The 26,549-nt window shown below is 43.4% G+C and overlaps 1 protein-coding gene across 8 annotated transcripts in view; it reads right to left on the bottom strand.

Moving 5' to 3' along the window:
* Positions 1–1,543: 1,543 nt before the first annotated feature.
* The window catches only part of LOC139563299 (plasma membrane calcium-transporting ATPase 1-like), a 168,770-nt gene continuing 143,764 nt past the window's right edge, over positions 1,544–26,549 (bottom strand). For 5 of the 8 annotated variants that reach the window (XM_071381876.1, XM_071381866.1, XM_071381916.1 and 2 more), the window contains one exon: positions 1,544–11,830. In XM_071381876.1, coding sequence (XP_071237977.1) covers positions 11,588–11,830 — 243 coding nt within the window. In that variant the 3' untranslated portion in view covers positions 1,544–11,587. Of the gene's footprint in view, positions 11,831–25,760; positions 25,972–26,549 lie in introns of all 8 variants that reach the window. The other 3 variants (XM_071381906.1, XM_071381921.1, XM_071381930.1) reach the window with 2 other exon arrangements.

The raw sequence follows: 26,549 nt of genomic DNA, 5'->3' as shown, positions 1-26,549 counted from the left end.
ATAATCCATCCACCTGACAGGTGTGGCATATCAAGAAGCTGATAAAACAGCATGATCATTACACAGGTGTACCTTGTGCTGGGGACAATAAAAGGCCACTAAAATGTGCAGACAGAATTCAGCTGGGTTAATGCTTTAAATTTCAACGGTCACCATGTTGGCATTAAAAGTTCCAACACGATTCCATTGTAGTGAGACGCCAACCCTGTGTTTTCAAACCAGGATGAGGTAACAAAGCTACCTTTAATTGATTTAAATGAAATATTCACCCATTGTAAATATTATATCTTATTTGCGCATCAATGAGCAATGTTCCGTCTTTCCTTTAATTGTCCAACTGAGTTTAGCTGAACAACAATATTGGGTCTCAACGTTTCTTCAACCAATCCATTTTTTCAGAACATTGATTACATCTAGGAGGGAAGGAAGTATGCAGTATTCATGCTCAGCCCTGACCTACTGGCACCCCATTGATTCAGAATGTATAGTCCCTCTAGTGGTGTCATGGTCTTACTACACCCAGGCTCTTCTGCATCAAATCAAATCTGGTACCATACTATCAGTACTATCCACCTGGGCCCAGTTTTTCCAAAACATTTAATCCAGATCAAATTATTGTGTGTTGCCTCAATCCAGATCTCATATTGTGTTCCTCCTTCAGTTTAGAAAGACATAGACATGTCATGGGATTATGTAAAATGTTCTTTGTTGTATCATATGATGTGATGTGGTAGAGATTTTGTTCAGTTTCCCATTAAAATTGCATCCAAAGTAAGGATGGACCACATCTAAAGGGGAACAGAATTGAACCCAACACAGGATCATTTTGATCTGGATTCATTTTCATTTTGAAAAACTAGGCCCCGGTGACCCTGTAAACACACTCAAGCTGCCTGCTTAAGCACATAATAAGACCTTGTGCTGTAGTTCTCATTTGGTAGGTAAAGATAGATTTGTACAACTCTTGCCCAAATATCAGTTCAATTGATAAATCAATTGGCTATGTACATCATTTCTTAGGCCATAGCCTAGGAAAACCTCAATGTTTTAATGCTATAATCTGAACAGTCCTCTTTCAGATACAAAATATGGTACAGGGAATTTGATTGAAGGATTGATTGAATACCAATGTTGGAATACCAATGTTACCCACATGGTGGTGCTGTTTGATCAATTATTTGATGTCATTAAAACCCTTTCTGACCTTGACTTCATGACAGAGAAACAAATACTGTATATTTGCGAAAATGAGAAGGATCCGGAATAAAAATAAGTTGACGAACATGAAAAGAATGGACAAAGAGGATAAATAAATTACTCTTCCTTACGCTCTTCGAGCAACATCTCTATTCTTGGAAAATCAGCTGCATGGACTTTTTCCATAACCAGAAGACCTGCATGTTTTGAGAGGAAGGATCAAATGTGATACTGTATCATAGAATAACAAACAAAAACCTTCAGTGAAATAGTGATTGAACACAAGATTAGCTGACTTGAATCACAAGACAATGAACCATGACAAAAAGAATCACGCTGAAACCAATGTATTTCAAATTCCAATGGCTTTATTTTATGTATATAGATTTGTTTATATATATATATATGTATAATAACTTTCACCTCAATTGCTTGATTATCATTTTTTTTGTTCTGTTAAATTCAAAACAACAGGACATAAAGACCAAGGCATTCCACATGATCATATATTACAAAAGAGTAAAGAAGAATTCAGGATGCGTGCACATCGTGCACACACATACTTAATACACCGGCTTTTCTTTTAGTATAAAGAATTGAAATATGGGAAACAACTGCATCCATTGAGACATAAACAAGCACACAGACAAAAAGAAAGAGGAGCGAGAGGGAGAGAGGAGGAGAGCGTTAAAAGGTCCAATGCAGCTGTTTTTATTTTTTTTATTTTATCTCAATAGCAAATCATTTCAGGGTAACAGTTAAGTACCTTACAGTGATTGTTTTCAATTGAAATGGTCAAAGAGCAATTTTGCTAGGAATGTCTGGGAGTGGTTTGAGTGAGGAGGGGAAAACTGAAAACTAGCTGTCATTTGTCTATTAACTAATTTACTGGTGATATCACCAGGCAGGCCTAAACTTCATCCCACCAAAACATCCTAAGATTTCAGGTGGTCTTTTCAACAGCTCTTACACTAAACAGTCATTATCATAATTTTCACAATTCCACAGTAGGGGAGACGGGTAAATTGAGCCATTGTTTACATTCAGCATCACTCTGTCAAGGAAATAGTATTCTTTCTAACAAAGATATCTACATGTATTTCAGGATGTTGTGCATCCCTGGAAATAGTCAGAATTAATGTAATGTAAACATTACAGTTTTGAAAACGTAGTTTGTCCCAAAAAAGTGGACTTGGCACAATTTATCCCGGGTATGGGATAAGTTAAACCTCCTACAAATATCTGTACTAAATTAAATATTATCACTACCTTTCTAAAACCATGCCTATCTTTATTTCCCAAATACAACTCAACACAATCACAAATCGCATTTTAATCATTTTAAAGCATCTTTTAACAAAGGCTTAATACCTAAGAAAAACGTTGTACCTTTTTAAACACTTAAAGGCCAGGCCCTGCTGTTACTTCATATCCCAGCGATAATGCCTTGCATTATGCCTTGGAAGAAAACACTTCAATTTGCTCAACTTGCCAGTTGCTCAACCATTGCCTCAACTTACCCCAAGGTAAACATTTTGACTATATTATCCCACACAGCTACAAGGATGCACTTTCATGCTAGGTTTAGGACCTCATAATGAAGCTTATAGAGACCCAAACTGATGTATAAAACAACTTAAAATGATCTACTTTGGTTTAGATGCAAGCATCATGAAACCTCTAACACAGGGGTTTCCAAACAGTTTTGTCCCGCGACCCCATTTTAAATATTTAAAATGAATCGCGACCCCACCATATAAAGAAAATAATGTAATCAATTGACAATGTTAACTTTCTAATTGGGCTATGACAGTCCATTACAAATCAGTCAAAGTATTTTTGAAAGTATTTAATTCTGACGGAAATATGGGTTGAAGTGACTAAAATGAATCAGAAAGATCACCAGGCAATACTTTTGTATGATCTTCTGTGTAGAAAATAATGTATTGTGGATGATTTTCTTTTTCCAACAGCCTGACTTATTGCCGGGTCTTGTCCAATCTGTTCTATTGAGTCATTGTGGGCATTGTAGAGGGAAACAAAATACTTAAACCATTAGAAAGAGACACACATTAGGAAGAAAACAGAAATGGCTCTGTTTTTTACAACCACTTCTAGCGGCTACCGGAGGTTACGGACCTAATGTTTTGGTTATTTTCAGAGTTTCTCTCGCGACCCCATTTTGAAAAGACTCCTAGTTTGGGAAACGCTGCTCTGACACAATGAATTCATTTGAATTGGCTAAAATCTGTTTTTTGGATCTAACTTGCTTACCACTTTCGCCATATGGTTTCTTCCTTCACAGACTCCACGAAATGACCTTCTTAAATATTTAGTCAAATTATACATGTTGTTTATGATTTCCTTAACACAAGGGTTGCTCAACTTACCCCATAGGCTCAACTTAACCCACTCTCCCCAACCTCATAGTGTGGAAATATATATAAAACACAAGAAAATCACATTTGACTGCACTGGGCCTTTAAGAGAAGAATTGTGAATATAACTAAACAATAGTATTATAATTGTAGAATACTGTTGCATAGTTTGAAGAAAACAGGGGTGACATTTTAGAATGATAATGAATCTTATTTACAAAAGGGGGGATATGGAGAGTACAGCGAATGTGTATGTGTTGTGTCTGTATGTTTGTCAGGTGAGACACACACTGAGGAAAAGTGCTGCTCAAAAGGCCCTCCAAGAACTGTTACAGACTGTTACTGTGCCCACAGAAAACGAGCTTCAATACAAACCCTCACACACACACATTCATTATTATGCACACACACACACACACAATTCAAGGAACCACAGCAACGTATTTAATGAACAATTTCAGCCAATTTAATTCCTCCCTTATCTTTGATGTTGCGGTTGTTTCTCCTGCGTCAAATCAAAAACAACAGGCCTGACTGTTTCAGTATCTCAGCGCTGTGGGACCATGACCATGAAGCCAAAACGCATTTCACTTTAACACCAAACCACGCCGAGTGCCTGTCAGAATTAGTCATGATTGCATTAACGTCAGCACAGGCCAGGGTGATGAAACAACGGCTCATCCAAAGTGCGAGAGAAATTAGCAAAACACATTTCAAAAGCTGTCAGTGTTAACACAGTTCAAGATAACAAAACAAGACAGTGCTCTTTGAGAATGGTTGTACAATTATGTTCACACCAAGCCAACCAGAATGAGTGATGGAATGCAGTCACTCCAACATGCTCAGATCAGCCAATCAGCCGCTTTCTCGGACAGGTCTCCTTGGGAACAGAAATTCGGAATATCTCTCGGTCTATGGAACTGCCTGGTTTCAACAGCATAGCTATGAAGAGAGACACCAGTTGAAAGCAGTGTTTAAGACGAGGCATAGCTGTGATGGTCACAGTAACTGGTGATGTAAACGACACGGACTCAGAGGAAGAATAGAGGAGAAGCTCTCCTTCTCTCTCATGTCTTTCCTCTGGACCAGCAGCTCAACCCACAGAGTAGAGAAGAGACAAGCTAGGCTGCTGTTGACACTAGCAGAATACCATTCATTTGTTACGAAGATCAAATTATTCTCTGGTACAAGAGCAAGTTAGCCATGTGTTTTTAACTAGACAAGAGACATATGGCCTCTGAAACATCTCTGCTCTGCCCCATAGCCCTTGGTGACCACATGCACACACACACACACAGATCTGAGCCCTGGTAATCTAAGCGAGTCTGGGCAGATTGTGCAGGACTATCAACATGGAAAGCTGGGGCCCCAAGACACACGGAGACAAACACACAGGTCTCACCGACAGAGCGACAGCCTTTCTAGGAAAAAAACAACTAGCAAGATATCGAAAGGGAGAAAGACAAACTGTGGTGGTCGATTTGTGTACGAGCCTCAAAGCGTCAACTTAAAAGAAACTACCATAATGGATAGAACTGTTGAATAAACCAGTGAAGAATCTCAAACATCTGGATGCTGCAGCTAGAAGAGAGGTTGACTGCTGTTTGGCACTGACAGATGAGCCCTGTCCTTGGATGGAGGGAGATGGAATGAGAGAGGAGAGAGAGTTGAGGGAGGGCAATGAGGAAATCGATTTATGTGATAGGTGTGAAATGAGTTGATGAGCAGATGCCTACCTTGGTAAAGAGTGATTCTCCGTGGCTGTGGCTGTGGCTGGAATAAACAGTGAACAGCGTGGTATCATAATTACTTCTCATTTGGTGGTGAAATAGATTCAGCATGGGGGTACTGATTTAGGAATGCTATTTCTAAATGCCAACAATAAAACCCCAAGTAATGACTTTTCTCATGGATAAATAAAACTAATATTAACTGCAAAAACTATTATTGTGTTATGCATGATAAACAGCAGTGTTGTGTGCATGGCGTTTTTGTTGGTTATCACATCAGGCCTCTGTGGTGAGATGGGGGGTAAAGTAGGATGGTAGACTGCATGGTTGCTGTGAGACACATTGGGAATGAACAATGATACAGTCAAGAAGTACCTTAGCTAATAACCAAGTAGGAATAATTCAACACTAGTGATGACGCACCCAACAGGGACTTGCTACCTACAGATAAAACCCTTAATTGAACAGATCTTTGTGCAACTGAATTTAAGTCCCATTCAAGCACACATCCATCCATCCATTCCATGTCTTCAAGGCAGCATCCTCTCAGTGTATGTTTCACGGGGGACAGAAACGGAGTCAAAATGTGTACGAGTTTGTACGTGCAAGTTTTGTTTTGAAAGCAAGTCAACGTTTGGGATGTCTCATTCCATACTTAACCATGCAGAACATTGAACACATATATTAAACACTTAGCTTTTTTTCCCAAATGCAGGTATTTTTTTCCTCTTTTAGTACAGCGTGGTTTAAGCTACACAGAACACGAAAGTACCAATCAACCAGGTCGGACATATTGCTTTAAACCACAAAATTGTTTATACGTCATGCATGCCACATAGATGGTATTATGTTTATACAAAAATAACACCAGTGTCTATTACTGTGCATCATATCAATGACAGAAAGTTCTTTTTCGGTCTTTTCTCAATTAGATACAATTGAAAATGTATTAAAACACAAGAACTGGTTCGGGCAAATATCGTCCTACGTAAAATAAGGGGTTATGACTTTAAACTGTGATATTCCAGTTTCAAACTTTTTTAAAAATTATTTACAACTGCGGAGAAGCTTCCCCAAAAAAATCCCCCAAATCGAAAGAAAAAAAAGCTATCTAAGAAAGATAAGCTTTAGAGAAGCAATGCAGTCCATTACAGTTAACAGTTATTGCACAATGCCTTAGCAATTTCATTTTGTCATACATGAGTCATTATTGAAACCTGTGCAATAAGAGGAACAGGTCTTACAGATTGGTCAGAAGCCACGGTGGGCTTATCCATCAGAGAAACCAAACATAGGCTTTATCAGGTCGGTCTAGCCGTTCTTTAGTTCTCCCTCCACCTCAGACATACAGACCTGTTGGTCTTCTTCTGTTGTACAGTTGTGCCAAGGTAAAAAACAACAACAAACAAACAAAAACATTGGGGCGTTTCTAGAGGATGGAGTATATGTTCACCTGTGGGATGGAATGGGAGGGCAAGCAGTAAGAGATCACAACAGCAGAACCAAGGCCATGGCAATAGAAGAGGGACAATCTTAGTGACGCTTCAAGCTCTTTGTATTCTCTGTCCACGTTTACATGCAAAAACATTTGCTATTTTGGGAAGATGGAAAATAAGGAAAACACCTTCACCTGACAATAATCGTTTAAAACAATGCAATGCAAAAATAAAAAGGACAAAAAACCAATGATTGTACAAAGCAAGACTTTGGCAGAACATTCTTAAAGCTATGCTCGGTGATCCCTGACTGATTGCCCCCTTTTCATTACCTAGAGTTGAAAGTTAAGTTCAAAATCATCCTATGACAATATTTACACATATTGAATGTATAAGTGCAGTCTTCCATATAGAGTACGTCAGAAGAAAAGAAAGGATTCCAATTGAAAATGTGTCCCCAAAATGAGACTGTCTAACGGACACCACATCGAAGGCATCTAGTTTCTGTTTATGGACAAAAACAGGAAGAGGAAGTGACGTCACTACCGGTTTAACAGCTCTACTCTCTTCCCATAAACAGTGTACTAAGCCATTAGAATTAAAAGGGTAATGCTGAATTTGGATGAAATTCATGCCCTCTTTGACAAGTCGACTAACGGCATCTGAGAGCACCGATCCTCTCACAAAATAAGTTAAACTCGCAGTCATATTAGTCTGAAAGAACAGAAAAAAATTAACAAATATATTTATATAGAGATTAAAAAATATATATATATACCCCCAATTAATTTAGCATATCTTCAATGTTCTGTATACTACCACTTCACTCACTTCTATTGGACCACATTTGATTTAAAGGGATAGTTCGGGATTTTGACAATGAGGCCCTTTATTTACTTCCCCAGAGTCAGATGAACTCGTGGATACCATTTTTATGTATCTGTGTGCAGTTTGAAGGAAGTTGCTAACTAGTGTTAGCACAATTGCTTTAGCATTAGCTCCCGAAACTACCTCTAATTTCCTTCATACTGGACGCAGATACATAAAAACCGGTGTCCACGAGTTCATCGGACTCTGTAGATAAAGGTTCTCATTGCCAAAATCCAGAACTATCCCTTTAAGCTATTGAAAGAAATAGCAGAATTTAAGATACTATCTCTTTAAGACTGTATATAGTGAAGGGGAAAGGGGCGGTAAGACTAGATTGCTGAAAGAGTATGTCCAATCACATGACCTACAGTGAGTAAACAGTTTATTTTAATTTAGTTAGCCCCAGCATCAGACGACCAAGCATGGTTTACAAATGTGGCATAAATATACTGTATATAGAACGGCAAAAACATGTTACACTGTCGATTGATCTTATTCATGGTCTGTACTGTCATCAAAACTCTTCAGCCTATACATATTTATATATTTCCAAAAAGTATTTAATATAAAAATACAGAAGAAGAATTGTAAAAAATGAACAAAACATTGAGTTTCTAGGAAAATCATGCAAGAAAGCTTCCCCATAACTATGTACTAAGACTCACGAAAGCAAGGGAATGAAGGAGACTAGCCGGTTGAGTGAAGTGCAGCGCGAGCAGGCTTACTGCGTCAGGCTGACTATGTTCTGTAAACATCGTAGTGGTCCATGACTTATATACTGTATCGGCAGTGACACATTGTTTTGTCTTTGTGTTTTTTTTTGGTCAGGGGGAATAGAAAGGAAACCTCAATAACGATGGGATACAAAACAACAACGACAACCTAGAAAATATGGCTCTGAGTAAGTAGAAAAGGCGTATCACCAGAGGGTTCTATCGAAGTAAGCAACCTAGATATGAAAATAAGGTTGAAAATATGGCAGTAGTACATTACTGGTAATCGATAGCACACGTCCTGTCGAGGGCGGCACAATCTCTGTCACAGAGTTGGTGGCCGGAGGCGGGAAAGGGGGTCAGCCCAAGTTTACACTCTCTCTACCATCATATACAACAATGACCAGGGGAATCATGCACCCCAAAAATCTTAGGGGGCACAAAGTACGTGAGGATGGCTGGGGGGTGGTCCGGAGGGGTGGTAAGCCCCCCGACCGTAAATTGGAGAATTTAGCATTTTTCAAACATCTGAAGCAGCTTTTTCCCTGTAATCTAGAGCCATAATCATTATGCTTAATTCTATGTAATTAAAAAAAAAAAAAATCTGAATATCTAAGCATACCAATTAAGCTGTCTGTATCCACCTGACTGGTGGTTCTTATTTTTATTAAAGAAACTAAATATACTTCTCTGCATCTCTGGTAAAATATTGAAAGGAATGTGAGTCTTATTCAGTACATTTAGTTATTGCTTGCTTTTCTGAAGTCTACCAACCTTGACAGCTAAGAAGATGACAAGCTAGCTACTCGAACTGTATTGATAGCCTGAAATGGTTTCTTGGTAGCTAGTTATATAAAACTGCTAGGTGCCTAGTAGTATTACAGAGAAAAGAAAAGACCCCCAAAAAAGATATTTTAAAAATGACAAATCTGAGGGAGCACGTGCCCCTGTGCCCCCTACGGGCATGACACCTCTGACAACAACATACACTACTGAATACAGGAGCTCTCATACACATCTCTGGTTGAGTATTTTTTTCTTCTTCTTCTTGTTAGAGTATTCCTCTTATTGTTACGCCATTATCTGTGGTTGGTTGACCCTAGAGGACATGTGGGGATGTGCCGTGTCCCTATCCTAGCAGCCCGGAGGAGGGAGGGTGTGAGGGAGCAGGGCGGGGTGAGGAGGGAGGGGGTGATATTGGATTTATATCTGGGCCGCTCACGGTTGGCTCTCCCAGAGGCATGATGGGAGAGATCGATAGTCCCCTGTGTCACTCTGCTGCCAACACAGTGATGCTCGATAACAACATAACACACTCACACCGGAGCTAACAGGAACAAGCCCAACGCCCCTTTGTCAACAGTGTAAAACGAGGACTAGATTTGTCTTGTTAAGTTACAGAGAATGTATTTGTGTGGACTTTAATTTTTTTTGTGGATTTTTTTTGTTGATACAGACTAAAGCAAAAACAATGACCCATTTCTGTCCACAGGAATACGTACGTCCTAACCCCACCCCAAATAATGTTTCACATAACCCATCTCTAAATTCCCATTCTACTCAACACAGATGAAACATGGATAATATACGTCATGCATACGAGAGATGGGGGTGAAATATCATTCACTTCACTCTGACGTTCTTAATCTTACTCCATATTGAGGCAGTTTCGTAAGCTGTCAACTTACTTTCAAGGGGCTAGGGAAAACCAGAACTCTGATTGGATGAGATAAGGATGAGGTCATCGGATGAGGGCGATGCCCCTTCCCCTTTTTTTACCTCCACATCGTCTTGCTATGACCCTACTCCACAGAGAGGTGGTGCCCTCTGGCTCTAGCCTGCTGCAAGCTTTACTTTGAAAATGTTGTTTTAAGAGAATTCATTTTTCTGTTAAAATATCATAGCATTCTTTACACTGTCCTTCAACAAAAACAGGATAAATCATAATGGAATCATGTCAAATGGACCCAGAAGAACCAAATTAAAGTGAGAGTTGTTTAGATGATTGAACATAAATCATTGAAAAGCTGTAGTGTATCAGAATTAATGAAAGACGTGGTTTCCTGCATTGAACTGAATAACCCATTAGTACATCCTGCTTCAAAACAGATCAAATGCATACATGCTGTACAATTAAAACACAGATTGAGAAATAGAGAAGAGAAACTTTGTAGCTGAAAGCTGTTAATCACATGGGCCATGTACATCTGATCATCCAAATCAGCTTGGAGCTGTGTTGAGCCTATAAAGCATATATACAGGTAACTGCCAAAATAAAGGAAACACCAACATAAAGTGTCATAAATAGGGCGTTGGGCCACCACCAGCTGCCACGACAGCTTAAAATGTGACTTGGCATAGATTCGACAAGTGTCTTGAACTCTATTGGAGGGATGCGACAGCATTCTTCCACGAGAAACTCCATAATTTGGTGTTTTGTTGATGGCGGTGGAAAATGCTGTCTCAGGCGCAGCTCAAGAATCTCCCATAAGCTCCTTTGAGGCCTCTTCTTCTAACCATGGTAGCCAAAATAATGGGCAACTGGGTATTTGTATACATGACGGGATGTTAATTGCTTAATTAGCTCAGGAACCACATCTGTGTGGAAGCACCTGCTTTCAATATACTTTGTATCCCTCACTTAATTAAGTGTCTTCTTTATTTTGGCAGTTACATGTATGTACATACAATATTAATGTACACATGGGTATATTCTTAAAGTTCTGTGCCAGTTAGCGTATGCAGAGTATAAGCTAGTACAGAAGGATAAACATGTTGCGTTTCAGTTCTAGGCTACTCTGAGGTAAAACCAAAAAAAAACTGATATAAAACCCCAAAGATGGACAGAAGGACAGGCTACGGCCTTCGACGGAGCAGATTGGTGGACCCCAAATGGTCCTTCCCACCCATGAGTTAGGGGCACAATGTGATTGGATGCTCTGCATGTCACTCTTCTGCACAGACTTAAAGGGCACACGCGACACAGTCAGTGCAAGCCGATGAGAATGGCAAGGTGGGGGTGGTCAGGTGAGAGGTGGGTGTAGGGTTCAGGAAGTGGAGGGAAGAGGAAGAGGTGAAGAGGGGGAGGCGCTGGCACCGGGACCCCTTGCCCACTCTGGGTGCACCCTCTGTGGGATGAGTCTAAGGATCTGAGGGGCGCACCGCTGGTCCTCCTTCATGGTGGAGGAGAGGAACTGCAGGGGGGAAGCCAGCTGGCCGACAGGGGTGGATGGATAGATCAGAGCGGAAAAGAGAGGAGGTGATCAGCAGGAGGTCTCATGGCTGACGTCTGGAGCTTCTCCCCTCCCAGTCGAGGAGCTGGGGATGGGCTGGATCTCCATATCCACCTCATCGCTGCTGGAATCCTCTCTCTCAGGGATCTGCGCCTCCTCCTCAGACAGGGGGACAAACTCAGGGTGGGCCATGAAGTTATGGATGGAGTTTCTGGATTCTGGGTTCTCTAGCCCCGGGTAAAGGGAGCTACGGAACGCATTGACCACCTTAATCTTTTAGAGAGACCGAAGAGAGAGAGAGAGAGGGGGAGAGACAGAGAGACAGGGGAGAGAAAGAGGGGAAAGATGGAGAGAAAGAGAGGTAAATAAAAAGGACAGTTAGTATGAGGGTCCTGGCTCGGTCTTCCTGTGTTGATGGTGATGAGAGGAGTCAGGCAGACAGGCAGGGGTTTATGGGTAATCTGCTAGGGGGGGGGGGGGGCAAAAGGTGGTCAGTGAGAGGTGAGAAGTGAACGATTCTGGAATGTCATGGTCGCTCTTTGCAGTCTCGATCACTCGCCGATCATTAAATCAGACAGCAAGCAAAAGGAAGACAAACAACCCCCAAATCATACACACAAAAACCGCCAGTCCACTACAATACAGTACATAAGAGCGGAGTGGAAAATAGAGAAGGAGCACCGCAAAACAAATAGAGCACCAAAACACAGTACAATACTAAAATACCAACTTACGATGTGGGAACACTTGATGATGACGGTGGACGGATATTTAGCAAGCATCAGGAACACAGCTACTTAATTCTACAACACCCCCCCCCCCCTTCCCCCAAACACAGACACATACAGTACAGTGCTATCTGAGGCTACAAGCTGCAGTCTCTTATCACTGTGACGCTAGGATGCACACCAACACACCAGCCTACACACAGCTACAGAACAGTACAGCTAGCTGGCAGCATCTCAATGTTCCTCAATGAATAAAGGGATGGGGGAGTTGTCTGATGGGCTCCTTGGTTGACGACCAACGACGAGTGGGATATTTGGTGTGATAGGTGGGAGTGTGGTGAGGGAAAGTGCAGGAAGAGACAGATGATGAGAAGACGTTGGTAGAGGGCATGAAAGGTTGACGCAGCAAATGGGGAAAAAACATGCACTTCATACACACAAACACACACGCACAGTACACGCTCAGCCTTTCACACACAAACACACTCAAATATACGTATGAAGCTGATGGTACTCAACACTCCCTACAATAACCTAATTAGACTATAATCTGTACCACACCACAATGTGAGCAAACAATTTCTCCCTATCTACTTGCCTACACTACCATTCAAAAGTTTGGGGTCACTTAGAAATGTCCTTGTTTTCCATGAAAACATACATGAAGGAAAAAACACACTGCTCTTGATAGTATCACTGATCTTTAATAAGCTTACGTATCGGCCTCACGGCCTGCGTCAGAGCTTCAACATACATGAAATGAGTTGCAAAATGAATAGGAAATATAGTCAACGTTGACAAGGTTATAAATAATGATTTTTAATTGAAATCATAATAGTGTCCTTTAAACTTTTCTTTTGTCAAGGAATCCTCCATTCGCAGCAATTACAGCCTTGCAGACCTTTGGCATTCTAGTTGCCACAAGTTGAATTGGCTTGATGGGCACTTCTTACTTTCCCGGGCTGGGAAAATTCTGGATCATTGTTACTCTAACTTCCACGACGCATACAAAGCCATCCCTCGCTATCCTTTCGGCAAATCTGACCACGACTCCATTTAGTTGCTCCCAGCCTATAGACAGAAACTAAAACAGGAAACGCCCATGCTCAGGTCTGTTCAACGCTGGTCTGACCAATCTGATTCCACGCTTCAAGATTGCTTCGATCACATGGACTGGGATATGTTCCGGATAGCGTCGAACAACAACATTGATGTATATGCTGACTCGGTGAGCGAGTTGATTAGCAAGTGCATCGGTGATTGTCTATTGTCTATTAAAACATTCCCCAAACAGAAACCGTGGATTGATGGCAGCATTCGCGTAAAACTGAAAGCACAAACCACTGCTTTTAATCAGGGCTAGGCGACCGGAAACATGACCGAATACAAACAGTGTAGCTATGACAGGGAGGGAGGAGAGAGTCGTAACACAGATTTTTTTCTGCGTCACTTCCTGTTGAATCTGCAGACGTGTTGCTGTGCGTTTTGTTGCTGTGCGTTTTGCTGCCAACTTTACTTTGCTAGCTGACAACTTTACGTTTTTTTGTTTTGTTTTTGTTTTTAATTACCGTTTATATTTTTAGTTTTTTCCATCGCAACTTTTTTCCCTCATTCAACTTTTTCACTCCGGACGCTTTATCTGGGCATGGTTCGTCAACACCTTCAACAGCCGAAGCTAAGTAGTAACATTAACATGATGTCTTCTAATTGCAGTCGCTGTACTCATAATATACAGGAGAACGATCGCCTTACGGCGAGAATAGCTGTGCTACAAGCCCAGCTTCAGACGCAATCGTTAGGCAAGGATAATTTCAGTGTAGGAAAGGAAGAAACAGCGTCTGTGCCACCAGTAAGTACAGATAGTAACGTTAGTATAAATCCCCCCGCACAGTCCCCGCAGCCGGACAACTTTCTCATGGCTTCTGGAGGGAAATGCTGTTGGAATGCTCAACCGGTGTCGCTCATTCAGCCGACAGAAACTTTCAACCGGTTCTCCCCATTATGTAGCGAGTCGGAGTCTGAGTCTTCTCTTGTCTCTACTCCTCCCGTTACGGGGTCTGAGACGCCGAAGGCTCCCACCATTAGCTCTGACAAATTGAAAACCCTAGTCATTGGCGACTCCATTACCCGCAGTATTAGACTTAAAGCGAATCACCCAGCGATCATACACTGTTTACCAGGGGGCAGGGCTACCGACGTTAAGGCTAATCTAAAGATGGTGCTGGCTAAAGCTAAATCTGGCGAGTGTAGAGAGTATAGAGATATTGTTATCCACGTCGGCACCAACGATGTTAGGATGAAACAGTCAGAGGTCACCAAGTGCAACATAGCTTCAGCGTGTAAATCAGCTAGAAAGATGTGTCGGCATCGAGTAATTGTCTCTGGCCCCCTCCCAGTTAGGGGGAGTGACGAGCTCTACAGCAGAGTCTCAGCACTCAATCGCTGGTTGAAAACTGTTTTCTGCCCCTCCCAAAAGATAGAATTTGTAGATAATTGGCCCTCTTTCTGGGACTCACCCACAAACAGGACCAAGCCTGACCTGCTGAGGAGTGACGGACTCCATCCTAGCTGGAGGGGTGCTCTCATCTTATCTACCAACATAGATAGGGCTCTAACTCCTCTAGCCCCACAATGAAATAGGGTGCAGGCCAGGCAGCAGGCTGTTAGCCAACCTGCCAGCTTAGTGGAGTCTGCCAATAGCACAGTCAGTGTAGTCAGCTCAGCCATACCCATTGAGACTGTGTCTGTGCCTCGACCTAGGTTGGGCAAAACTAAACATGGCGGTGTTCGCCTTAGCAATCTTATTAGGATAAAGACCTCCTCCATTCCTGCCATTATTGAAAGAGATCGTGATACCTCACATCTCAAAATAGGGTTACTTAATGTTAGATCCCTCACTTCAAAGGCAGTCATAGTCAATGAACTAATCACTGATCATAATCTTGATGTGATTGGCCTGACTGAAACATGGCTTAAGCCTGATGAATTTACTGTGTTAAATGAGGCCTCACCTCCTGGTTACACTAGTGACCATATCCCCCGTGCATCCCGCAAAGGCGGAGGTGTTGCTAACATTTACGATAGCAAATTTCAATTTACAAAAAAAAATATGGCGTTTTCGTCTTTTGAGCTTCTAGTCATGAAATCTATGCAGCCTACTCAATCACTTTTTATAGCTACTGTTTACAGGCCTCCTGGGCCATATACAGCGTTCCTCTCTGAGTTTCCTGAATTCCTATCAGACCTTGTAGTCATAGCAGATCATATTCTAATTTTTGGTGATTTTAATATTCACATGGAGAAGTCCACAGACCCACTCCAAAAGTCTTTCGGAGCCATTATCGACTCAGTGGGTTTTGTCCAACATGTCTCTGGACCTACTCACTGCCACAGTCATACTCTGGACCTAGTTTTGTCCCATGGAATAAATGTTGTAGATCTTAATGTTTTTCCACATAATCCTGGACTATCGGACCACCATTTTATTACGTTTGCAATCGCAACAAATAATCTGCTCAGACCCCAACCAAGGAGCATCAAAAGTCGTGCTATAAATTCTCAGACAACACAAAAATTCCTTGATGCCCTTCCAGACTCCTTCTGCCTACCCAAGGACGTCAGAGGACAAAAATCAGTTAACCACCTAACTGAGGAACTCAATTTAACCTTGCGCAATACCCTAGATGCAGTTGCACCCCTAAAAACGAAAAACATTTGTCATAAGAAACTAGCTCCCTGGTATACAGAAAATACCCGAGCTTTGAAGCAAGCTTCCAGGAAATTGGAACGGAAATGGCGCCACACCAAACTGGAAGTCTTCCGACTAGCTTGGAAAGACAGTACCGTGCAGTACCGAAGAGCCCTCACTGCTGCTCGATCATCCTACTTTTCCAACTTAATCGAGGAAAATAAGAACAATCCAAAATTTATTTTTGATACTGTTGCGAAACTAACTAAAAAGCAGCATTCCCCAAGAGAGGATGGCTTTCACTTCAGCAGTAATAAATTCATGAACTTCTTTGAGGAAAAGATCATGACCATTAGAAAGCAAATTACGGACTCCTCTTTGAATCTGCGTATTCCTCCAGGGCTTAGCTGTCCTGGATCTGCACAGCTCTGCGAGGGCCTGGGATCGGGAGAGACACTTAAGTGTTTTAGTACTATATCTCTTGACACAATGATGAAAATAATCATGGCCTCTAAACCTTCAAGCTGCATACTGGATCCTATTCCTACTAAACTGCTGAAGGAGCTGCTTCCTGTGCTTGGCCCTCCTATGTTGAACATAATAAACAGCTCTCTATCCACCGGATGTGTACCAAACTCACTAAAAGTGGCAGTGATAAAGCCTCTCTTGAAAAAGCCAAACCTTGACCCGGAAAATATAAAAAACTATCGGCCTATATCGAATCTTCCATTCCTCTCAAAGATTTTAGAAAAAGCTGTTGCGCAGCAACTCACTGCCTTTCTGAAGACAAATAATGTATACGAAATGCTTCAGTCTGGTTTTAGACCCCATCATAGCACTGAGACTGCACTTGTGAAGGTGGTAAATGACCTTTTAATGGCGTCAGACCGAGGCTCTGCATCTGTCCTCGTGCTACTAGACCTTAGTGCTGCCTTTGACACCATCGATCACCACATTCTTTTGGAGAGACTGGAAACCCAAATTGGTCTACACGGACAAGTTCTGGCCTGGTTTAGATCTTACCTGTCGGAAAGATATCAGTTTGTCTCTGTGAATGGTCTGTCCTCTGACAAATCAACTGTACATTTCGGTGTTCCTCAAGGTTCCGTTTTAGGACCACTATTGTTTTCACTATATATTTTACCTCTTGGGGATGTTATTCGAAAACATCATGTTAACTTTCACTGCTATGCGGATGACACACAGCTGTACATTTCAATGAAACATGGTGAAGCCCCAAAATTGCCCTCGCTAGAAGCCTGTGTTTCAGACATAAGGAAGTGGATGGCTGAAAACTTTCTACTTTTAAACTCGGACAAAACAGAGATGCTTGTTCTAGGTCCCAAGAAACAAAGAGATCTTCTGTTAAATCTGACAATTCATCTTGATGGTTGTAAAGTCGTCTCAAATAAAACTGAAGGACCTCGGCGTTACTCTTGACCCTGATCTCTCTTTTGACGAACATATCAAGACTGTTTCAAGGACAGCTTTTTTCCATCTACGTAACATTGCAAAAATCAGAAATTTTCTGTCCAAAAATGATGCAGAAAAATTAATCCATGCATTTGTTACTTCTAGGTTAGACTACTGCAATGCTCTACTTTCCGGCTACCCGGATAAAGCACTAAATAAACTTCAGTTAGTGCTAAATACGGCTGCTAGAATCCTGACTAGAACCAAGAAATTTGATCATATTACTCCAGTGCTAGCTTCCCTACACTGGCTTCCTGTTAAGGCAAGGGCTGATTTCAAGGTTTTACTGTTAACCTATAAAGCGTTACATGGGCTTGCTCCTACCTATCTTTCCGAGTTGGTCCTGCCGTACATACCAATACGTACGCTACGGTCACAAGACGCAGGCCTCCTAATTGTCCCTAGAATTTCTAAGCAAACAGCGGGAGGCAGGGCTTTCTCCTATAGATCTCCATTTTTATGGAACAGTCTGCCTACCCATGTGAGAGACGCAGACTCGGTCTCAACCTTTAAGTCTTTACTGAAGACTTATCTCTTCAGTAGGTCATTTGATTGAGTGTAGTCTGGCCCAGGAGTGTGAAGGTGAACGGAAAGGCTCTGGAGCAACGAACCGCCCTTGCTGTCTCTGCCAGGCCGGTTCCCCTCTCTCCACTGGGATTCTCTGCCTCTAACCCTGTTACAGGGGCTGAGTCACTGGCTTGCTGGTGCTCTTTCATGCCGTCCCTAGGAGGGGTGCGTCACTTGAGTGGGTTGAGTTACTGACGTGATCTTCCTGTCTGGGTTGGCGCCCCCCCTTGGTTTGTGCTGTGGTGGAGACCTTTGTGGGCTATACTCGGCCTTGTCTCAGGATTGTAAGTTGGTGGTTGAGGATTTCCCTCTAGTGGTGCGGGGGCTGTGCTTTGGCAAAGTGGGTGGGGTTATATCCTTCCTATTTGGCCCTGTCCGGGGGTTTCTTCGGATGGGGCCACAGTGTCTCCTGACCGCTCCTGTCTCAGCCTCCAGTATTTATGCTGCAGTAGTTTGTGTCGGGGGGCTAGGGTCAGTTGGTTACCTGGAGTACTTCTCCTGTCTTATCCAGTGTCCTGTGTGAATTTAAGTATGCTCTCTCTAATTCTCTCGTTCTCTCTTTCTTTCTCTCGGAGGACCTGAGCCCTAGGACCATACGTCGGGACTACCGGCCGTGGTGACTCCTTGCTGTCCCCAGTCCGCCTGGCCTTGCTGCTATTCCAGTTTCAACTGTTCTGCCTGCGGTTATGGAACCCCTACCTGTCCCAGACCTGCTGTTTTCAACTCTTAATGATCGGCTATGAAAAGCCAACTGAGATTTATTCCTGATTATTATTTGACCATGCTTGTCATTTATGGAAATTTTGAAAATCTTGGCTCTCTCTAATTTTCTCCTTCTCTCTTTCTTTCTCTCGGAGGACCTGGGCCCTAGGACCATGCGTCGGGACTGCCGCCCGTGGTGACTCCTTGCTGTCCCCAGTCCGCCTGGCCTTGCTGCTATTCCAGTTTCAGCTGTTCTGCCTGCGGTTATGGAACCGCCACCTGTCCCAGACCTGTTGTTTTTCAACTCTTGATGATCGGCTATGAAAAGCCAACTGAAAATTATTCATGATTATTATTTGACCATGCTTGTCACTTATGAACATTTTTGAACATCTTGGCATAGTTCTGTTATAATCTCCACCCGGCACAGCCAGAAGAGGACTGGCCACCCCTCATAGCCTGGTTCCTCTCTAGGTTTCTTCCTAGGTTTTGGCCTTTCTAGGGAGTTTTTCCTAGCCACCGTGCTTCTACACCTGCATTACTAGCTGTTTGGGGTTTTAGGCTGGGTGTCTGTACAGCACTTCGAGATATTAGCTGATGTACGAAGGGCTATATAAAATAAAATTGATTGATTGATTGATTCCCTACGTAACGCAATCAAACAAGCTAAGTGTCAGTATAGAGACAAAGTAGAGTCACAATTCAACAACTCAGACACGAGAGGAATGTGGCAGGGTCTACAGTCAATCACAGACTACAAAAATAAAACCAGCCCCGTTGCGGACCCCGATGTCTTGCTCCCAGACAAACTAAACAACATCTTCGCTCACTTTGAGGACAAAACAGTGCCACCAACACAGCCCGCTACCAAAACCTGCGGACTCTCCTTTACCGCAGCCAACATGAGTAAAACATTTAAACGTGTTAACCATCGCAAGGCTGCAGGCCCAGACGGCATCCCCAGCCACGTCCTCAGAGCATGCGCAGACCAGCTGGCTGGTGTGTTTACAGACATATTCAATCATCCCTATCCAAGTCTGCTGTTTCCACATGCTTCAAGAGGGCCACCATTGTTCCTGTTTCCAAGAAAGCTAAGGTAACTGAGCTAAACGACTATCGCCCAAGTAGCACTCACTTCCATCATCATGAAGTGCTTTGAGACTAGTCAAGGATCATATCACCTCCACCCTACCTGACACCCTAGACCCACTCTAATTTGCTTACCACCCCAATAGGTCCACAGACGACGCAATCGCAATCACACTGCACACTGCCCTAACCCATCTGGACAAGAGGAATACCTATGTAAGAATGCTGTTCATCGACTACAGCTCAGCATTTAACACCATAGTACCCTTCAAACTCATCATTAAGCTCGAGACCCTGGGTTTCGACCCCGCCCTGTGAAACTGGGTCCTGGACTTTGACGGGCCGCCCCCAGGTGGTGAGGGTAGGAAACAACATCTCCACCCCGCTGATCCTCAACACTGGGGCCCCACAGGGGTGCGTTCTCGGCCCTCTCCTGTACTCCCTGTTCACCCATGACTGCGTGGCCATGCACGCCTCCAACTCAATCATCTAGTTTGCAGACGACACTACAGTGGTAGGCTTGATAACCAACATCAACGAGACGGCCTACAGGGAGGAGGTGAGGGCCCTCGTAGTGTGGTGTCAGGAAGACAACCTCACACTCAACGTCAACAAAACAAAGGAGATGATCGTGGACTTCAGGAAACAGCAAAGGGAGCCCCCCCTATCCACATCGACGGGACAGTAGTGGAGAAGGTGGAAAGTTTTAAGTTCCTCGGCGTACACATCACAGACAAACTGAAATGGTCCACCCACACAGACAGCGTTGTGAAGAAGGTGCAACAGCGCCTCTTCAACCTCAGGAGGCTGAAGAAATTCGGCTTGTCACCAAAAACACTCACAAACTTTTACAGATGCACAATCGAGAGCATCCTGTCGGGCTGTATCACCGCCTGGTACGGCAACTGCACCGCCCACAACCGCAAGGCTCAGAGGGCAGTGAGGTCTGCACAATGCATCAGCGGGGGCAAACTATCTGCCCTCCAAGACACCTACACCACCCGATGTCACAGGAAGGCCAAAAAGATCATCAAGGACAACAACCACCCGAGCCACTGCCTGTTCACCCCGCTATCATCCAGAAGGCGAGGTCAGTACAGGTGCATCAAAGCAGGGACCGAGAGACTGAAAAACAGCTTCTATCTCAAGGTCATCAGACTGTTAAACAGCCATCACTAACATTGAGTGGATGCTGCCAACATACTGACTCAAATCTCTAGCCACTTTAATAATAAAACAAATTGGATGTAATAAATGTATCACAAGTCACTTTAATAAACAATGCCACTTTATATAATGTTTACATACCCTACATTACTCACCTCATATGTATATACTGTACTCTACACCATCTACTGCATCTTGCCTATGCCGTCCGGCCATCGCTCATCCATATATTTATATGTACATATTCTTATTCATTCCTTTACACGTGTGTGTGTATAAGGTAGTTGTTGTGAAATTGTTAGATTACTTGTTAGATATTACTGCATGGTCGGAACTAGAAGAACAAGCATTTCGCTACACTCGCATTAACATCTGCTAACCATGTATGTATGTATGTATGTATGTGACCAATAAAATGTTGATTTGATTTTACGTACTATACGGTCAAGCTGCTCCCACAACAGCTCAATAGGGTTGAGATCCGGTGACTGTGCTGGCCACCCCATTATAGACAGAATACCAGCTGACTGCTTCTTCCCTAAATAGTTCTTGCATAGTTTGGAGCTGTGCTCTGGGTCATTGTCCTGTTGTAGGAGGAAATTGGTTCCAATTAAGCGCCGTCCACAGGGTATGGCATGGCTTTGCAAAATGGAGTGATAGCCTTCCTTCTTCAAGATCCCTTTTACTCTCTACACATCTCCCACTTTACCACCACCAAAGCACCCCCTGACTATCACACTGCCTCCACCATGATTGACAGATGGAGTCAAGCACTCCTCCGGCATACTGAAAATTTTTCTGCGTCTCATGAATGTTCTTCTTTGTGATCCTTACACCTCAAAAGTAGATTTGTCTGTCCATAACAATGGACAGACAACCAATCTTAACCAATCTTCCTCTGTCCAGGGTCTGTTCTTTCGCCCATCTTTTATTTTTGTTGGCCAGTCTGAGATTTTGCTTTGCAACTCTGCCTAGAAGGCCAGCATCCTGGAGTCACATCTTCACGGTTGACGTTGAGACTGGTGTTTTGCGGGTACTATGAAGCTGCCAGTTGAGGACTTGTGAGGCGTCTGTTTCTCAAACTATACACTCTAATGTACTTGTCCTCTTGCTCAGTTGTGCACCGGGGCCTTCCACTCTTTCTATTCTGGTTAGAGCCAGTTTGCGCTGTTCTGTGAAGGGTATAGTACACAGCGTTGTACGAGATCTTCAGTTTCTTGGAAATTTCTCGCATGGAATAGCCTTCATTTCTCAGAATAAGAATAACCTTACAATTTTCTGAAGAAAGGTCTTTGTTTCTGGCCATTTTGAGCTGATGCTCCAGATACAAATGCTAATACTCCAGATACTCAACTAGTCTAAAGAATGCCAGTTGTATTGCGTCTTTAAATCAGCACAACAGTTTTCAGCTGTGCTAACATAATTGCAAAAGTGTTTTCTAATGATCAATTAGCCTTTTAAAATGATAAACTTGGATTAGCTAACACAAAGTGCCATTGGAACACAGGAGAGATGGTTGCTGATAATGGGCCTCTGTACACCCATGTCCATTAAAATAAATATCTGCCGTTTCCAGGTACAATAGTCATTTACAACATTAACAATGTCTACACTGTATTTCTGATCAATTTGATGTTCTTTTAATGGACAAAAAAGTGCTTTTCTTTCAAAAACAAGGACATTTCTAAGTGACCCCAAACTTTTGAACGGTAGTATGTGTGTGTGTGTGAGAGAGAACTAAGAAAAAATGAAAAAGGGTCAAATCCAATCATTTCCATTTCCACAGCGTTCTCTGGCATGATGCGGCTGATTATGACGAGAAATGAGCTCCACTTTGGTGGACTGTATGTGGACCTCATCTCTACAGACTATCCAATCAGCATCCAACCTCTGTGATGATTCTTGATATTTAAATTCTTATTTCAGGCAGACTTCTCTGGCTATGTGTGTATGTGTTTGTTTAAGAGAGCATTGTGATGTCGAACAAAAGATATTTCCATTTTCATTGCTCCATTTCCGTGCCAGGAAGAAAATAGTCACACACACACACACACGTACGGACACACACAAATAAACATGGTAAAACAAAGATGAAAACTACTGGTCTGTTATTGTTACCCTGTAGTCAGAAAGGAGAGCGTCTTGGGAGAAGAGAGGGAGACAGAGGAGTAGAAAGAGACATAAGAGTGGGAGAGGATGGAAACATACGCAGAGCGAGAGAAGCAAGAGATGAAGGAGTGCAACATGGGGAATAGTATCAGAGAAAACAGAGTGAAAGACAAATAAGAAAAAGAGCAAAAGGTTTGGGAATCGAGGCCTAGAGCAATTGGGTCAGAAATTGAAAGGAGAAAAGGTCATGAGTGAAAAAAAGAAGTGATCATGTTAAACGACCACCATCCAGCAGCTCTAAATGTGTGCATAGATTGGGGATAGGGGTCAGGGGTGAAAGGTAAAAGGTGACAGCTTGACTCAACACTCCACAAGCCTTAAAGCTGATACAAATTCCTATGAGTTACGGGAAAAAAAGAACAGCTACTTCAATTCCACTTTGTATTCTCAGTCTTACATGACCTATTTCATATATTTAGATATTTTCCACACTGTATTCTTCAGTCCTAATCATCTTTTCTTCCTTTAAATCATATTCACACGTTTTCCAGAGACTTTAGTTCAATTTGCAAATCTGTTACCTGCACCACCTCTTCCTTTACTCAAGAACCTCAGTGTGTGACCAGTGTCTCTGCAACCTTGCCTCTTAAGCCCGGGGCTTTAAGTCCTCTAATATGTGTGTGTGTGTGTCTACATTTGTGTGTAGTTCTCTAGGTTTCTAAGTCCTCTCATCTATCTGATCTCTGCGTGCCTCTCGTGTGAGCGTGTTGGCGGTTGCGAAGACACACCAGTGTACCACAGGCATCCATCACCCTTTTTACATAACAAAATGTGGTAGAACTATATGGCTATCTTCCTTCCCCATAAATCCCTTTTAGTGAGAAAAAAAGCAGAGTGAGATGCAGAGGCTGTCATGGAGGAAGAAGTCAGCTCTGGGGTTGCCAGCCAAGTCTTTAAAAAAAAAATGTAATAAAACACACACTGAGTCATAAGTCCTCCCTGAATAGCGGACTGACAGGGAGAGGGAGGAGAGAGGGAAGAGAAGAAGAAGACAGAAAGACGACAAGACGAGAGAGACAGAGAAAGAGAGATTGAGGGCAAGGGAGAAAGAAAGATGCATGTGAAGTAGAAAAACGAGAGGGCCTCATCCAACTGGAGGAGACAGGGCGTGTGAGAGAACGAGAGAAAGGGGGAAGGAGAGAGAAGGGAGTAGCTGCAGCATCTGTCAGCCATCTCCTTGCGGCCCTCTGAGGGTGTGAGGGTGTATGTGTGCGCGCGAGCGAGTGTGTGTGTGTGCGTGCGAGAGAGTGTGTGTGCGCGTGTCTCTCTCAGTACTCTGTTGCTGGGCAGACGGCATGTGTGTGTCTCGGGAGGGGAGAGGAAGTGCCGTGTCGTGGTGTGAGGAATGACGTCCCCCTTTTCTTCCCTCTCACCTCTCCATCCCTCCCTCTGGCAAAGGGCAAGGTCATCCCCCATCCCTCTGTCCCTCTCATCCGTACAGAGGAAGCTGACTAGCATATCTCACACGACTTAGCTCATCTCTCTTACTAAAACAGTCCAACACCATCACCAGAACTAATGGACTCTCTATACACTAACCACGCAGATGACTACATCACTTCCGACACAGAATCAATCACTCACACACTCATTCAGTCATTCAGTGACTTTCTCCTTTTCCACACATGTATCCTCAGGGCTGGACATGGAGATGGCTGAGCTATCAGCCCATGAACTGTGACCGTGGCTAGCCCTTTAAGATGCCCTATGTGTCTTCAGTGACAGTTGGAGAGAAGGTAGAAGATACAGGCTTTCTGATATGTAGCCACTGGAAGTAGGAATCTGAAAAATACTAAACACTGCTCACGCACCCACTCACCCACACACACAGACAGACAGACAGAGACGAGAGACAGACAGAGAGAGAGAGAGACAGAGAGACACACAGAGAGAGAAGTGCAGAGGCAGCTCAGGAAATGGAGTGATGCACGGTTATTAGAAAATGCAATTAACCCTTCGCTATTAACCCTCGTGAGACCTCCTGGGCCCTGCCTCAGATAACAGCCTCTCAGATTAGGGCCTGCCTGCGCAATTTAACCTTTTCAGATTATACCCTGTGTGAGATTAGCCAGTCCAATTATCTCTCTACCGAGGCCGCTGTATTGCCGGACCGACCACAGCCAGGGAAATAAAATGGACGTCAGGATTCCAGATGATAGGATTTTCAGAGTTAGGACTGAGACAGATTTGGCTCTTTGTACTTCCTGGCAATTATTTTAGGTTGATCTCGTCTCACGGCGAGGTCTCACCTGGGTTAATACATGCAGATCATATTAGGAGTTTGGAGAACTCCAACCCCCAGGATGCACCGGGAAAGCCATAGGAAAGCCAGAGTGAACCGAGGAGAGTGTGAAACCCGAGGAGAGAGTAAATAAAACAATGAGAGAGAAAGGGAATGAAACAGACATAGAACAAGAGAAAGATAGAAAGACAATCAGAGAGAGGAAGTAGTCAGCAGGCAGCGGCAGGCTGTGGATGGGGTAATGACGGCATGTCAGCAATTCAATCAAGAAATCAAACAGTCAGTCATGCAGCATTCTGACTGGAGGAGAGGGAGGAGGAGGCGGCAGAGAAAAGATAGCTGGTTGTTAAGGGGTCGCCATCGCAACCGCTCACTCACTGCCTGCAGTGGAGGGGGAAGCAGCGGCGGCGGCTGCAGGAAGGGGCGGGGCCCCGGCAGAGTTGGCAGACAGGGAGGAAGAGGAAAGCCCTACGTGGGTGGGGCTAGAGACAGTTTTGGCGTCGTTGTGCTGGCTGACCACAGAGGGCTGGCGTCTCAATGCCCCAGGGACCGGAGCCTGACCCGTCTGGAACGTATAGACCACGTCCATCTGCAAACAGCCCACAGCACAGTCACAAGAAAGAGAAAGAGAAGAAAGAGAGAAGGGGGCAAGGAGAGAGGGAGAGATAGAGATAGAAAGAAGGGAGAGAAAAAAGAGAGGAAGGGAAAGATAGCAGAAAGAAACATTGTATGGGCAGAGCAGACAGTGGTTATTGTAAAATGTTTTGAAAATCCCTAAATCGTCAGTTGGAAGGGACAGAACGGGGGATTGGAGAGATGAAGGAAGAGCAGGATGAATGGAGAGGGAGAGGACTGGAAGGCCTGCCACTGAATGAAAGGGGTAATATTATTTTGTGACAGAGAAAAAAGGCTGAGGGCACTGGTAGGAGCGAGGGAGAGAAACAAATGAAAACGGCAGAGAGTGTTCCTACAGGCCACTGATAAGTTTGGTGCGAAGTCGTCCTCCTCTTGCCAATTATGTCCTGGTTGTGTTTGACTAACCAGCCGTGCTGACACACACACAACCGAACTACACAGCCCACCAGGATTAGACAGAGGGAAGGGAGGGGAGTCAGAGGGGCAGATAAAGACCTAATTACCTCACTGCCTCTCTCCATCACCCCCCCC

The sequence above is a fragment of the Salvelinus alpinus genome, chromosome 2 (genome assembly GCF_045679555.1).
Source record: "Salvelinus alpinus chromosome 2, SLU_Salpinus.1, whole genome shotgun sequence".
NCBI lineage: Eukaryota > Metazoa > Chordata > Actinopteri > Salmoniformes > Salmonidae > Salvelinus > Salvelinus alpinus.
Note: the sequence above shows the minus strand (reverse complement) of the source record. Positions and strands in the feature narration are given on the sequence as shown.